This window comes from Lactuca sativa, chromosome 6 (genome assembly GCF_002870075.4).
Source record: "Lactuca sativa cultivar Salinas chromosome 6, Lsat_Salinas_v11, whole genome shotgun sequence".
Lineage (NCBI taxonomy): Eukaryota > Viridiplantae > Streptophyta > Magnoliopsida > Asterales > Asteraceae > Lactuca > Lactuca sativa.
Genome location: NC_056628.2, coordinates 188,621,614 through 188,636,323, shown reverse-complemented (window position 1 = coordinate 188,636,323; position 14,710 = coordinate 188,621,614). Strand labels below are relative to the sequence as shown.

General features: G+C 38.5%; 2 protein-coding genes across 2 annotated transcripts; both read right to left on the bottom strand.

Moving 5' to 3' along the window:
- Positions 1–349: 349 nt before the first annotated feature.
- LOC111885079 (formyltetrahydrofolate deformylase 1, mitochondrial) lies at positions 350–13,293 on the bottom strand. The gene is made up of 5 exons (XM_052765125.1): positions 12,853–13,293; positions 1,136–1,300; positions 963–1,061; positions 800–886; positions 350–706 (listed from the first exon to the last, which is right to left on the bottom strand). The coding sequence occupies exons 1-5, from the start codon at positions 13,291–13,293 to the stop codon at positions 560–562; spliced, it is 939 nt and encodes a 312-aa protein (XP_052621085.1). The 3' UTR covers positions 350–559.
- Positions 13,294–13,416: 123 nt separating this feature from the next.
- On the bottom strand, positions 13,417–14,458 carry LOC111877430 (extensin-like). Its single transcript, XM_023873954.1, has 2 exons — positions 13,916–14,458; positions 13,417–13,674 (listed from the first exon to the last, which is right to left on the bottom strand). The coding sequence occupies exons 1-2, from the start codon at positions 14,456–14,458 to the stop codon at positions 13,417–13,419; spliced, it is 801 nt and encodes a 266-aa protein (XP_023729722.1).
- Between the last annotated feature and the right edge of the window lie 252 nt (positions 14,459–14,710).

Genomic DNA, 14,710 nt, shown 5'->3' with positions numbered 1-14,710 from the left:
AGAAGACTTCAAGTATCTTTCCACTAGTATATTATATATTATGGGGGTGTTTGGCAAAAAAAAAAAAAAAAACTTATTGCTTATTAACTTATAACATATTAGGTTATAAGCTAATAAGTATGGGGTAACGTATGAAAAAATGACTACTTATTAGAGGTTTCCATCAGAATAAGTTATTTTTTATCCAAACACTTTTTTTAACTTATATATAGCGGTGTTGAACCTCTAATAAGCTAATAAGTTGTTTTAATAAACTTAGCCAAACACCCCCTATATCAATCAAAATCAACAAAAGTTTCCCTATTTAAACAAGTATCACACTAGAAAACACAAAGTTTGACAGAGAAGAAAACTCCAACAACAATGAATTTAAGGAGAACTGAGAATGCACATATATCTTAGTATTATGAACACACAATGACTCTTAATTTATCTTATTATTGGATTGGAACAAGAACAACTTAAATTAGAATGAATAATTAAAATGAAATACAAAAACTTTGCAACACAAGGAATATAATGGACTCTGTAGTTTTGATTAGCATCATTTTGAGCTTACTCAAAATACAACAGTCCTGTTGTGTTGATAAGGTAGAACGCGTAACTCACAATATGACTTGATTGCCTTCATAAGGCATTGTTTTTCAAGATTCTCAGATTTTTGAATAAAACTAGGCAAATTATCCTTGTGCGAGACTCTCTCAACCTGCAAACCCAAACAGAAACTATTTGACTTTTCACCTTAGCATATATATACTGCATACTATTGATATTGAGAAACTTAAAACTCTTTGATTACCATCTGCTCAATGATTGGGCCCCCATCAAGCTCCTCCGTGACAAAATGGGTTGTGGCACCAATCAATTTGACCCCAGCTTCAAAAGCCTGTCATTCTCCAGTAAAAAACATAAAAACATAAAAAGCTTAAAACAAAATTTGGAAATTGGAACATAGAACCTGCCTGCCTAGATGGATTTCCTCCCTTGAATGATGGTAATAAGCCATGATGTATGTTGATCACATCCATCCCATATCTTTTCAAAAAGTTTCCAGACAACACCTGTCCTGGGTAAATAAACAAATAAGACCTTTTTCCCAATCCTGCTGCTATACTACTACTAGAAAAACATTTACCTGCATGTATCTAGCAAGGACCAAGAAATCAGTATCTTCAACCAACCCCAATATCTCATCTTCTACATTCTTCTCCTTTGACGTGGACAGATAATGATATGGAATCTCATGTCTTTCAAGGAACCGCATCACATGGGTATTCCCCACCCTATCATGATTGTTGTTCAAAATATAGACATATTATACACATCATTTACTGGTCAAAGATAACAAGTAATAAAAAAATTTCCAAACATTATGTTTCAAATGGTTCCTCTAGCCTACCCTCCTGATTACTAATTATTACTTGTTTTCTTAAATCTCTTATTTGTTGTTGCTGCTATTTGGTTCATGTTGGTTGCTAGTTGCACCCTGATTTTATGCTTGATCACTTTGTCATACATAAAGAAAAGAAAGATGCCCAACGTATACAGGGGAAAAAAATCCATTCATTGATTGGGATAAAAAAACATACAAAAGAAATACGAACCTCCTTTGAAGTCATTCAATCTGGCTAATGCAGAAAACGGATCGTCGTCGGTATCAGCAAGTGATGACTATATTCCTTTTTCTCTATTTCTTCACATCACCATGGCACCTCCGACCCACCACGACCGTAGATGAACACCAACAACAATCCCTTAAAATGTTATGAAATTGAGGCTGACCCGCCACCGACTGAATCGCCACAGTAGCATATCGCCTGGAGAATCCAAATAAGAAAGAAGAGGTGGGGAAAGGAAGCAGATGGCAGAAGGAAAGGAAAAGAAAGAAAATAAAATAAAAGGAGTTGAGACGAAACCTGAAAGTATTCCACTGGACCAAGAAAAAACCCTAAATCTTCTCATTTTCTGCAATCGATTGTAATAATCACATCAACATGGCACCTCCGACTCAACACCACCGTCGATGAAGACCAATCGGGAAATCGAAGCAGATCTTTACCATTTGCGTTCATAAGAGGTCGGAGTGGATATTAGCGAAAGCAGCGATGGTGGAGAAAATGAGAAAGAGTTAGGGAATCGATGCCCTCTACCAATTAGATCACACGGGACCAACAGTTTTTCCTTCCTCCCAACCCCGAAAGACGTGGAATCAATGCCCTATAGTTTTGGAAGTCGGATCGATGGATACTCGTCCTTGTTAGATTTTTTTAGGCTTCAAAATTCATAGATTTTTTTTTCGATTCTTTCAAGTTTGAATCAGAAAATGAGAAAGAGTTAGGGAAATCAAGAGTGCAATGCTCGTCCTTGTTAGGTTGAAGATGAAAGATAGATAGAAGGTAGAAAAAAAAAAGGCGGGTTTTCAAAATTTTGGGGATTTCATTTCCCCCCTTGTCTACTAAAAGCGCGTTTCATTAAAATTATAAAGCGACAGGTACAGACGACGCGCGTTTAAGATAAAGCGCCCTCCGTGTTTTTAATTTTTTTTCTTGAGACACCAAATTAAGGGCACGCAATAAAGCGTGACGTAAATCCTTAAATTTTTTGGAGAGATGACACTATTTTAAGGGCACGTCCTTTTGCGTATCGTTAATTATCGCGTGTCGTAAAAAGCGCGTCATTAAAGGTCTTTTTTCTAGTAGTGTAAGATATTACCTTGATTGTTATGTAGCAATGACAATCCCAAATCCTTCTTCTATTGACTTTAGAAAGCTTAGAGTCACAAATGTCACTCCTCTAACGGTTCACAAACACCAAGAGCAAGAGGATGAAGATGAGAGGTGAAGGAGGCTGCCCTGAAACGTGTGAAACCCTAGAAGGATGCTTAGCCACGTTTTTGGGTCATAAAGGTCATATATATATATATATATATATATATATATATATATATATATATATATATATATATATATATATATATATATATATATAGGAGGCTATTAGAGTTGTCTAACAAGGAAACCCTAATTTGGATGCTTAAGCCCTAAGCAACCCATAGATTCCTTTCCTTAAGGCCTTGGACGATTTCTTATGGGCTTCCCCATAGAATTCGTCCACTCCTTAATATAAGGCAATCCATAGCCCAAATTGCAATAATCTTATAATTACAATTCCAGTCCCTTAAGTTTAATTAATCTCTTTTAGTCACAAAACTAATTACTAATTCATTCTTGACTAATATTAATTAAACAATATGATTTCTCCTTTAATATATTATTCTCATAATATATTAAAAAATCATATTTAATCCTTTCTCTCCATAATTCATCCTATCAAGTTGCTTTTGTGAAGGCAACCCAAAAGGACCATGCACCATCGGGTCAAGTACATACCAAAAAAGTTATGGACTTAAACACTAATCCAACATATATATATATATATATATATATATATATATATATATATATATATATAAGTTAAATGCTAGTCTTACCGTTAGTAGACCTCATTCACGAAGCCGATCTATAAGGGGGTATAAGGTTATGGCCTATAAAATGGCCGTTTAATAGGTGTCCACTCTCACCCACCGCTTCCTTGATTGGTGGAGTGTCGTTAGCCGAACGGGTAGGATAGGGAAAACCTTCCTCATTAAAAGTATAATGAATCTATACAAAGTAACTAAATGTTTTTACAAAAATTCACAATCTTAGTTTCTTTAGGCAAAATTGAATTGATGCAATTCCATGAAATTACACTTTGTACCCTCGCTAAGACATTAGTGGAGCGTGTGTGGTTAACCGACACACTAATTGGGTTCTAAGAAAAGGTGGCAAAGGCTAACTAATTGTTTGTCATAGTTCGATGGAGCGTGTGTGGTTAACCGGCACATCGAGTAGGTGACTGTAACAATGAGGGCACCATGTATATTTGCATGGTTATTCACACCCACTTTGTGATCCTCGACATCCCAGTCACAAACTAGAGGGGCATATCGAGATTTAAACATGCCATTGAGAAGTTCAATGAATCTCAAAAGATCTAGGAGTTTTCAGTACATTTAAATCTTAATCTCTTTTTCGTTTTTCATGGTGGAGAATTAGTGAATCGGCATTCACTTACCTTCAAATTATTTACTTGTTAGATTACGGCATCCCTCTTCTAATTTTTAAATAATGTTGTTGGATCCTATCCCTAATTTCTCATTTGGGTGGTTAATTGGGGATTCATTTCTACTCAAACTTTGTTCTTTTTCCTTTTCATATGTCGAAACAACAATGCTTCCGGCTCAAATTCCTCCGACTCGTTCTCACTCATGAATTTGTGTGGGAGAGTGATTTTTAACGGGTCCAATTTCAACAATTGGATCCGCAACATCCGAATGGTTACTCTTTAAGAGGACAAAGACTATGTCCTTGATGAGAAGTTGAAGCAAATCAATGTCAACACCGCCACTGCTGAAGAGATCGCTGCCTTTGAGGCCCATGAGCGTGATGCCACAAAAGTCCATTGCATCATGCTGGCGACCATGAATGCAAAACTAAAAAAGTCCTATGAGGACATGTATCTCTATGAAATGCATCAAGACTTGCTAGACCAGTACCACCAAAGCGCTAGGCAAGAAAGGTACGAGATCATCACTTCGATGATCACTACCAGAATGGGTAATGGAGAGTCCCTTACCGCCCATCTACAAAAGATGCAGAGATATGTTGATCACCTACTAATGTTGAATGTTAACTTTGATGAAGAGCTGGCAATTGACATCATCCTACACTCCTTGCCTCCTTATTACAACCATTTCTGCATGACCAACCACATGAATAAGGAAGAGGACACTTTGAGCAAGCTTCAAGGCTTGCTAAGGACTGCTGAGAGCAATCTCAAAGATAAGTCTGTTGCATCAACTCCTACTCCTGCTGCTGCCCTGTCTTGGCAATTAGGCAAGGGAAGGGTAAGAAGAGGAAGGCTCCCTAAAAGAGCCACCGCAATGGAAAGTCCGAAGATGGCACCTCTTCTAGTGGAACCAAAGTTGGTTCTGCTAAGCCTAACTCAAACCCCAAGGAAGCAGAGTGCCACCACTTCCACAAGATAGGGCATTGGAAACGAAGTTGCCCAGAATATCTGCAAGCTATCAAGGATGGGAAGATCAAGTCGTCCTACGCAGGTATTTACACTATTAAATATAATGATTCATCACATTCCATTTCTTGGGCACTTGAAACAAGATGTGGTTTTCACATTTTTTTCTGATTTGCAAGGCCTAAGAAGAGATAGGGATGTGGAGCATGGGAAGATAAATTTGATCATGGGGAACAAAAGATCGTCGCCTCTCACCAAGATCGGAGTTTACTCTTTAATGCTCAGTAGTGGATTAGGATTAGATTTAAATAATTATTGCTATTCGCCATATATGGAAAGAAACATCATTACATTTCATGGTTTATATAGATAAGGTTTAGATATTCATTTGATAATGAAAAGGGTTCTATTAATGCTTATCTTAACGGTGTCTTTTATTTCGAAGCATTGCCATGTAATGGAATATATGAAACTGTGATGGTTGTAGATAACTTAGGAAAGGATGTGTTGTGTATTGATTCATCCAACAGTTTGGATAAAGCATTCTTGTGGCATTGTCGTCTTGGACATGTCAACAAGAAACGCATAGCCCAACTCCAAAAGGGTGGAGTGTTGGAGTCATTCGACGTTAGGGACGATGACGTGTGCGAGTCTTGTTTACTTGGAAATATGACCAAGTCACCCTTCACTAGCACGTGTGCGAGGGGTGAGGGTTTATTGGATCTCATACACACTGATATGTGTAGGCCCTTTAGATCCACCATAAGGGAAGCAAGTCACTTCTATGTGACTTTTACCAATGATTATAGTTGATATAGGTATCTCTACTAAATCAGGCACAACTCAGAAACCTTTGAAAAGTTCAAAAAGTTTAAACAAGAAGTGTAGAATCAGTTGGGCAAGACAATCAAGATGCTTCAATCCGATCGAGGTGGAGAGTACCTAAGTCTTGAATTCCACGACTACCTCAAGGAATGCGGAAGCGTTTCACAATTGACACCACCTAGGACACCGCAGTTGAATGGTGTGGCTGAGAGGCATAATCGAACCTTGCTAGACATGGTTCGTTCCATGATGAGTTGTGCTTCACTACCTATCTCATTTTAGGGGTATGCCTTAGAGACTATCGCCCATATCCTTAACTTAGTCCCTACGAAGAAGGTTGTCAAAACACCTCACGAGATGTGGACAGGGAAAGCTCCCTCGTTGTCACATATCAAGGTTTGGGGTTGCGAGGCTTTCATATGACGACAGACTCACGACAAGCTCGAAGCTCGTAGTGAACGATGTATTTTCATCGGCCACCGGCAGAAGTCCTTTGTATACCTCTTCTATAGACTGAGTGACAACATTGTCTTCATCGTGAGGAGAGGGGTTTTCCAAGAGCGAGAACTCATAAGCCAAGGGGACAGTAGGAGGCAAATCGATCTTGAAGAGATTCAAGAGTCGAGCGATGAAGGAACCTCTAACAATGGCACTCAACCTGAGGAGGAAACTCCAGTTGACCCGATTGACGAGTCCTTACCTCTTAGACGTTCCGAGAGAGTTAGGGTTCAACCCCAGTTTTATGGTTTTCATATTACTACTGAAGGGGATAAGTTCATTAGTTATAGTACACTAGTGAATTTGGACGAACCTAACAACTATAAGGAAGCCATGGCAGGCCCAAAGTCTGCGAAGTGGAAAGAGGCAATGAACAGCGAGATTCAGTCCATGTATGACAGCCATGTTTGGAATTTGGTTGACAATGTACCAGGTCGCAAGATGTTCGGGTGCAAATGGATCTTCAATAAGAAGACCGACGTGGATGGGAATGTGCACACCTATAAGGCGCGATTGGTCGCGCAAACTCCCGGAGTTGACTATGATGAAACTTTCTCACCAGTTGCAAAGATAAAGTATATTAGGGTGATGTTGGCCATTGCTACATTTCATGACTATGAAATATGGCAGATGGATGTCAAAACCGTTTTCCTTAATGGAAAGTTGGCTGAGGATGTTTACATGGCTCAGCCAGAGGGTTTTGTCAATGCGAAGCATCCCGATAGAGTGTGCAAGCTTGAGAAGTCCATTTATGGACTAAAAAACCATCTCACGGATGGAATCTTTGTTTCGATGAGAAAGTCAAAGAGTTTGGTTTTCTACGAGGCGAAGACGAATCATGTGTATATGTCAAAGACAGTGGGAGTACAGTAAGCTTCCTAGTACTGTATGTTGATGACATACTACTCATAGGAAATGACATCCCGACGCTGTAAGAAGTTAAGTCCTGGCTCGGGAAGTGCTTCACTATGAAGGACCTCAGAGATGCTACCTATATTATAGGAATAAGGATAGTGAGAAATATAAGTGAGAGAATAATAGGACTTAGTCAGAATACTTACTTGGACAAGGTACTAAAACGTTTTAGTATGGAGAATTTGAAGAAGGGAGAGTTACCAATCCAAAGTAATGTCAAGTTGAGTAAGACTCAAAGTCCGAGTACCGAAGTCGAGATAGCAAAAATGAGCCGAGTACCATACGCTTCTGCAGTTGGCTCAATTATGTATTCTATGACTTGTACTCGCCCGGATGTGGCCTTCGCTTTGAGCATGGTCAGCAGATATCAAGGGAATCCTGGCAAAGCACATTGTACCGCAGTCAAGAATATTCTAAAGTACCTTCGGAGGACCAAGGAATGGTTTTTAGTCCTCGGTGGGAGTGATGACTTAAGGGTGGGAGGGTACAGTGACGCTAGTTTTCAAACCGACAGGGACAACTACCGTTCACAGTCGGATTGGGTCTTTACCCTTAATAGAGGAGCAGTGAGTTGGAAGCGTTCCAAGCAGGAGACCGTAGCTGATTCAACGTGCGAATCAGAGTACATTGCAGCGAGCGAAGCATCGAAGGAGGCAATATGGTTGAAGAATTTCATCAGAGACCTTGGAGGTGTGCTATCCATAAAGGAGCCTATGGAAACTTTCTGTGATAATGAAGGAGCAGTTTCCTTGACCAAGGAACCAAGGGATCATGGAAGATCTCAACACATCAACAAAAAATATCACTTTATTCGACATCAGGTGGAAGAAGGACTCCTCGTACTGAAGAGGGTATCGTCAGAGGATAACCCAGCAGATCCGCTTACGAAGGGACTAAGTAGGGTTAAGCACTTGCAACACACTAGGAGCATCGGGCTGAAGGACGATATTAGTTTAGATTAGATAGTTTAGAAACGTGTAATAGATAAATTGTAATTAACAACTGTTGATTAAATAAAAGAGTATTATTTATTAGTAATGTTACTGTCTTATGTTAATTGCTTACCTATTGTTTCAGTTTGCATGTTTTGGCTTCCTGAATAATAAGAATTATTCGAACGGTCCACAGTCGTTCATATGTTGGAAGTTGGTATGAATAAAGACTGTCATGAATTGGTGTGTAGATTGTCTAAAGTGTATTAGACATAGCAAAAGTTTTCTACAACGTTCATGAGTGCATATGAACTTGATTTGAGCATTGGAATAAACCCACGCTTGCTGGAATCACTTCATGGAATTTATCACGAGTGATCGCAAGACGATAATATCATATGGTCTTAAAACTAAGATATATGGTTTATTGTTTGTGAATTGGTAGTGCATTGATAATGCTTAAATACATCAGTAACTTGATGTTATAAAACACATTGGTGTGTATGATTTGATTAGTGAATAGTAAATGCATATATGTTGAAGTTTATCTGTTCCTTTTATCCTAAGAGGGTAAAAGCGATATCAACGCCTCTCGATGATTTAGTTTGACTTATGTGTCGGGCCCGGTTAGGACTGAATTTATGTGTTCAATTAAGTGGTATGTCAAATGAATCTAAGATCGAGAAACAAACTATTGGACAATAAGGATGACTATGTTCCATGTAATTGTCCACACGATATCTAGAACAGAAAATTATACGATCCCTTATCTAAAGGACAGGTTACTGATAAGATCAGAGTTCGACAACGTCTTTGAGAGCTACGATTGCTAATCAGATTGTACTTACATTTGTAGTTACTAGACTTATCCAAGTGGGAGACTGTTGGATTAGTGTCTAAGCCCGTAACAAGATTTGGTAAGTACTTGACCCGGTTGTATATGGTCCTTTTGGGTTGCCTTCACCAAGGAAACATGATAGGATGATTTATGAATAAAGAGGTTATTATGATTTATTAATACGTTATATGAATAATATATTAAAAGAGAAATCATATAGTTTAATTAATATTAGACAAGAACTAATTTTGTGGCTAAAAGAGATTAATTAAATAAAGGAGACTGGAACTGTCAATTGTGTGATAGTTGATTTGGGCTGAGAATCCTCTAGAATTAAGGGTGGACAAAATTAGAGTGGGAGCCCATCTAATTTTCTTCCAAGGCGGCAAGGCCTTATTTTGGAAGGTTCTTTGGACTGCTTAAGGCCTAAGCTATCCAATTAGGGTTTTGACTAAAACCCTAGCAGCACAAGTATAAAAAGACCCCTTAGGCATCAAAAATCGGCTAACCCTATTCCTAAGAGTACTAGAGTCGAATTCTATAGCCTCCAACCTCTCTCCAAGATCATCCTCTTGCTATTGGTGTTTCTAAGCCATTAAAGGAGTGGCACTTGTGACTCTAAGCTCCAAGGACAAGAAGATTCAAGATATCAAGAAGAGGTAATCATCTAGGTATGTTTTTCTATGTTAATTTCGAATCATACTCACTAGATCTAGGGTTTGCAAGACTTGGATGAATGCATGTACAATAGAGAAACCTAGATCAAGCATTAGGGTTTGCATGAGCACATAGGGTGTTCTTTTGGCTCAAACCCATCAACTATAACAATAACCTATAATCAATAAACCTGCAAAACCAACTATCACCTAACAACACTATATATATATATATATATATATATATATATATATATATATATATATATATATATATATATAAGTCATTTAAGCCTTGGTTACCCATCAAGAAGATCCGCACGTATTAATCCTATAACAATTATTTTAATAGATCTATCTTGATGGATCAGTGTAAGCAACAAGTTGACTATACTCCTTGATGGCGTCCTTAGCAACAGGAGTTAGTCTATAAAGGAAACCATGGGGCGGGGGGGGGGGGGGGGGGGAATAGAGTACACAAATTAACATACGATCATTTTTCACTGGATTACTATGATTAGTCAACAACACAATATTGAATTTAGTTAGGGTGGCCTTCTATACTATGTTAGATGACTCAAACATACCTAGAGTGGTCTAATACAGACGCACCCTATCTGGTTATCTAAAAGGAGGGGGAATACTAATATGGTACTCCAGTACACACCCATACCCCACCAAATCACAAGTGTCAACAAACAATGATCTACTTTTCGTTCCAATCTCACACACACCCTTAATATGATGCTACCCCATATTCAAATTTAATTAAACTAATTTTAGTCTTAGTGTATGACTAGACAAGATTACAATACCCGTAAACGACACAAAGTTTTGGCCTATGTAATATCTTTACAATAACTGGTATCACTAACATTCTGTCAACTTAACTCGAACTAAACATCATTTATAAGTTATACTTTATCACTAGACAAGACTATGATGTGTGTAGTGATTTTTTGAATCCTTTTTCCTGGTTATATAGTACTTCTCGTAATAAATAGTATGGTTACACTTTTATTCAACTTATTGGGATCTAAAAACCCTTTAGACGTCTTAGTTTAAAAGTTAAACTAGACTATAATCCATGAAATCAACTTTCAATAACAACCCTATTTAGATAAAACTATCATAAATTAGTGTATATATTTAACACAAAATATCAGGTTTTTAATACGTATTAATCTTTTAAGTAATAATATTTCTTTTAAGATTATCATGTACTAATACCATATATACACTTAACATACACACACACACAGATATATATATATATATATATATATATATATATATATATATATATAACAATATTTGGCTCAAACAATATATATTATCAAAAATAAATTTAACACGTTTTCCATAAAATAAGGAATTAATTCACATATAAATATTCTACATATATTTAATACTTTTAATAAGTACTTTTATTAAAATCATTTTAATAAAAGTAACTATGCACTTACCTAACATAGTTGGAAGACTCGCGAGAAAGACAACTCTTTGACTGACACTTCAGATTTCCTTTTAAAATAAGGGTTTAGGTCATTTTTGGTCACTTAACTTTTGGTTTTGTGCATATTTGGTCACTTAACTCTTTTTAAGTTCTACAAGGTCATCAAACTTTTGGCTTTGTGCTGATTAAGTCACTTAACTTTTGTTTTGGTCACATTTAGTCAACTAACTTTTATAATTGTGCTCATTTAGTCACTAAAGTTTTAAATTTTTTCAAAAGTTTAGTGACTAAATGAGCACAATTTTAAAAGTTAGGTGACTAAATGAGCACAAATCTAAAAGTTAAGTGACCAAACCAAAAGTTAAGTGACTAAATGAGCACAAATTCAAAAGTTTGATGACCTTTTAAAACTTAAAAAGAGTTAAGTGACCAAATGAGCACAAAACCAAAAGTTAAGTGACCAAAAATGACCTAAACCCTTAAAATAACCTAACACGAATATTACTAAACCTTAGTATTCGTTTGTATTTATAAGGTTTAGTCGTTATAATGTTTCTCTCAAACTTATCAATAATCCCAAAAGAAATTATGACTTATAGTTGATGAAGAGAATAAAACTCTAGATCGATTAGATCTTTCACAAGTAAAAATATGAAAATCAAACAAGACAAACACAGTAAGAATATGAACACATAATAGAATTAAATATATGTTTATGATTCAACAAAGTCACGCCTCAGCAGAGCTCGACAAAGAACTTCTGTTGTAGAGGCGAGCTAGGGTTTACAAAACTCAGTGAGAAAAATAATAAAAGCGTTAACTCCTAAGACTGCATGCATGCAGTTTATATACTAAACCCTAGAACAAAAACATGCACGGTTGGACAGGCCCAAACCGGCAATCAAAACTAGGCTAAGGACCGAACCCATGACGCAACATAATAATCCCAAAAATCTCCCCCTTTGTGTCAAATGAGGCGAGAGATTATTTCTTCTGTGTTGGCTTCACTGTCTTTATTACTTTGAATAGCCAAGGAATTATTGCAAGAAGTGTCTGCTGAAACTAGATATACCACCTCAGCATATCAGTGAACAATTTCTTGTCAGCTGCACTATTCTGATCACACCTCTGAATGATCTCCAAGATATGCTCCAGGCAAGAAGTTGAGAAGAGGTGTTTGTCAACGAGAGCAAACATACATTTTTGACCTTCGCCCCTGATGAACATAACTGTGTGGTACTTCAAATCAATCTTCCCCTTGACCATCGTATTAACATTACCTACTTTGCCCATAGTCTTGATCGTGGTTCGCTTGTGAATGGCAGAAGCAATCTCTTGGTCCATCTTCGCTACCTCGTGAATGTAGCACACAAGCATTCGCTTGACATGGTCAATTATTGGCTGGTACTCCCGTGGATTTGACAAAAGAATGTTGTTGAGGAGTATCCAGTTGTGGGGATTAAGGTTCGGTAGATCAGCAAGGGTGAAGTTGTGAATTGAGCCTTCGGTGCCTCGAGTCACTTTGAATTTAACATTAATAAACTTCCCCGCTGAGTAGGGATTCAAAACCTTGACAGTAGTGATCTTTTTCGAACTCCAGGTCAAGTACTGGAGTTGAGCAGACTCCAAGTAAAACTCCAGCAGATCCTTATCTACCTTCGGGTCTGGGGAAGGAATTGCAGCAGTTGAACTAAAGTAGTGAATGATGAATGCCTTTCGCGTGATCGACATGTCAAATTGTGCGTCCTTGGAGTTATCGAGCCCAAATGACATAACAGGCTCATACCAAAGTATGCTGGGCTCATCAGTAGCACACCTTTGAAGCGAATCTATAGTCCACACAGTCACTGGAACACCCTCAATATGACTAAGGATGTCCAATGCTGGCCTGAGCTTGTCAGCCAAGTGCCGTTTGATCGTAATGGTGATGATTGGATCGTGCGCTTCAAGGAGATGAAGGAGGATGGAGTGTACATTAGCAGTAGAACTCTGAATGACCTCCTTTTCTGACTTCAGGTCATTGAGCTCAACAGTAGCAGTACGCAGCTTGTAATTTTGCATTTTCAGTTGTGAGGTTCGTCTATCAAGCTCATCCATGATGCGATTCTCTACAGCTAATTCTGCCTCAAGTTGAGTCAGGTGATCATTAACATTAGCATGTAGAGACTCATTGGCAGCTTCGATCGCTTGGCGTGCAGCTTCAAGGTTGGACCTTTCAGACTAAAGGGACCGTTGAAGGTTATCCACCGAAGCGTTGACGGTTTGAGCATTCTTCTTAGCATCCGCCTGCAAAGAATCTAGAAAAAGGTGAGCTTCAGAAACTAGTTTATCGACTTTTGTAGTCGCTTCCTTGAACTCCTTTGTAGAAGCCTCAACAGCAAGAGAGGCTTGTTGACATTGGGAAGTGGAGGCTTCCATAGATTTAATTGCAGCAGAGAGTGAGGCACTGTGTTCTTGAACAACAGTGGAGAACAAGGCCTTTAAAACGGCTTCAAAGTAAGCTCAAGAGGAAGAGGATGAGAGCAGTTGGTCAAGTTTTCGTTTACTGCTTTGAGATGACGCTTTGTAACAGGCTCATCATCATCATCGTCACTCTATACACGGTAAGGACTAAAAACGTGGAATTGAATTCCAAGTCCTCACCACCTAGAACAGGGGTGGTTTATGTGGATGGAGTAGGAGATAAGGGTTTGGTAGTGGCTGGAGGTTCGGTTGTTACAGGTGGTTCGGTTGATACAGGAGGAGTGGTTGTAACGGGTGGAGTGGGAGCAGTAGAATGAGCTCCTGTGGTTGTAGTGGTGGTAGTAGTGTCTGTGAATATAGGAGTAGGGATGGGAATTGTAATGGATGGTTGAGTGGTTGGAATAGGAAATATCAGAGGGATGGATACTTGGATGGTTACAGGTGGAGGGGGAGGAGGGTGGGAGCGAACTGGAATTTCTGGGGTAGGGGAGCGAGGGGGAGTATCACCTCGACCCGAAGCCTCATCATCTGAGCTTTCGCTCTCAGATTCTGAAGAAGGAGTAGACCTATGTTGGGGAGGAACATACTCTGAGTCTGAATCATTGGAAGATTGGAGTATGAGCTTCCTAACAGGCTTTTTTTGTTTCTTCGGTTGAGCCTGTGATGTAGTAGCCTTGTCAGACTTTCGCTTCTTAGGGGTTTGCCCCTTGGTTGATTTGGAAACCGGTGCCTCCTTCTGAGTTTCAGTTTTCTTGCCCCTTTTTGCTGGCTTGTCAGCCTCTTCAATGGAGCGAACCATGGTTGGCGTAAGCTCCCTTGGGCCTCAAGATGGAATCTTCCTGTATTGTTGTAGAACATTACTTGCTACGGAGACACGAGCGAGCATGGTTTCTGGAACAGATCCAATAAAGGAGTACTTGGTGGGATCTGTGACTATGATTTTGGTTATGTGAAAAGTAGCGATGGAGGAGAGAAGAGAATTCGCCATTATGGGAGCATGAAGACGATCCATTGCCCAGTTAGTGATTATTGACCAAAATCGCCCACAAGA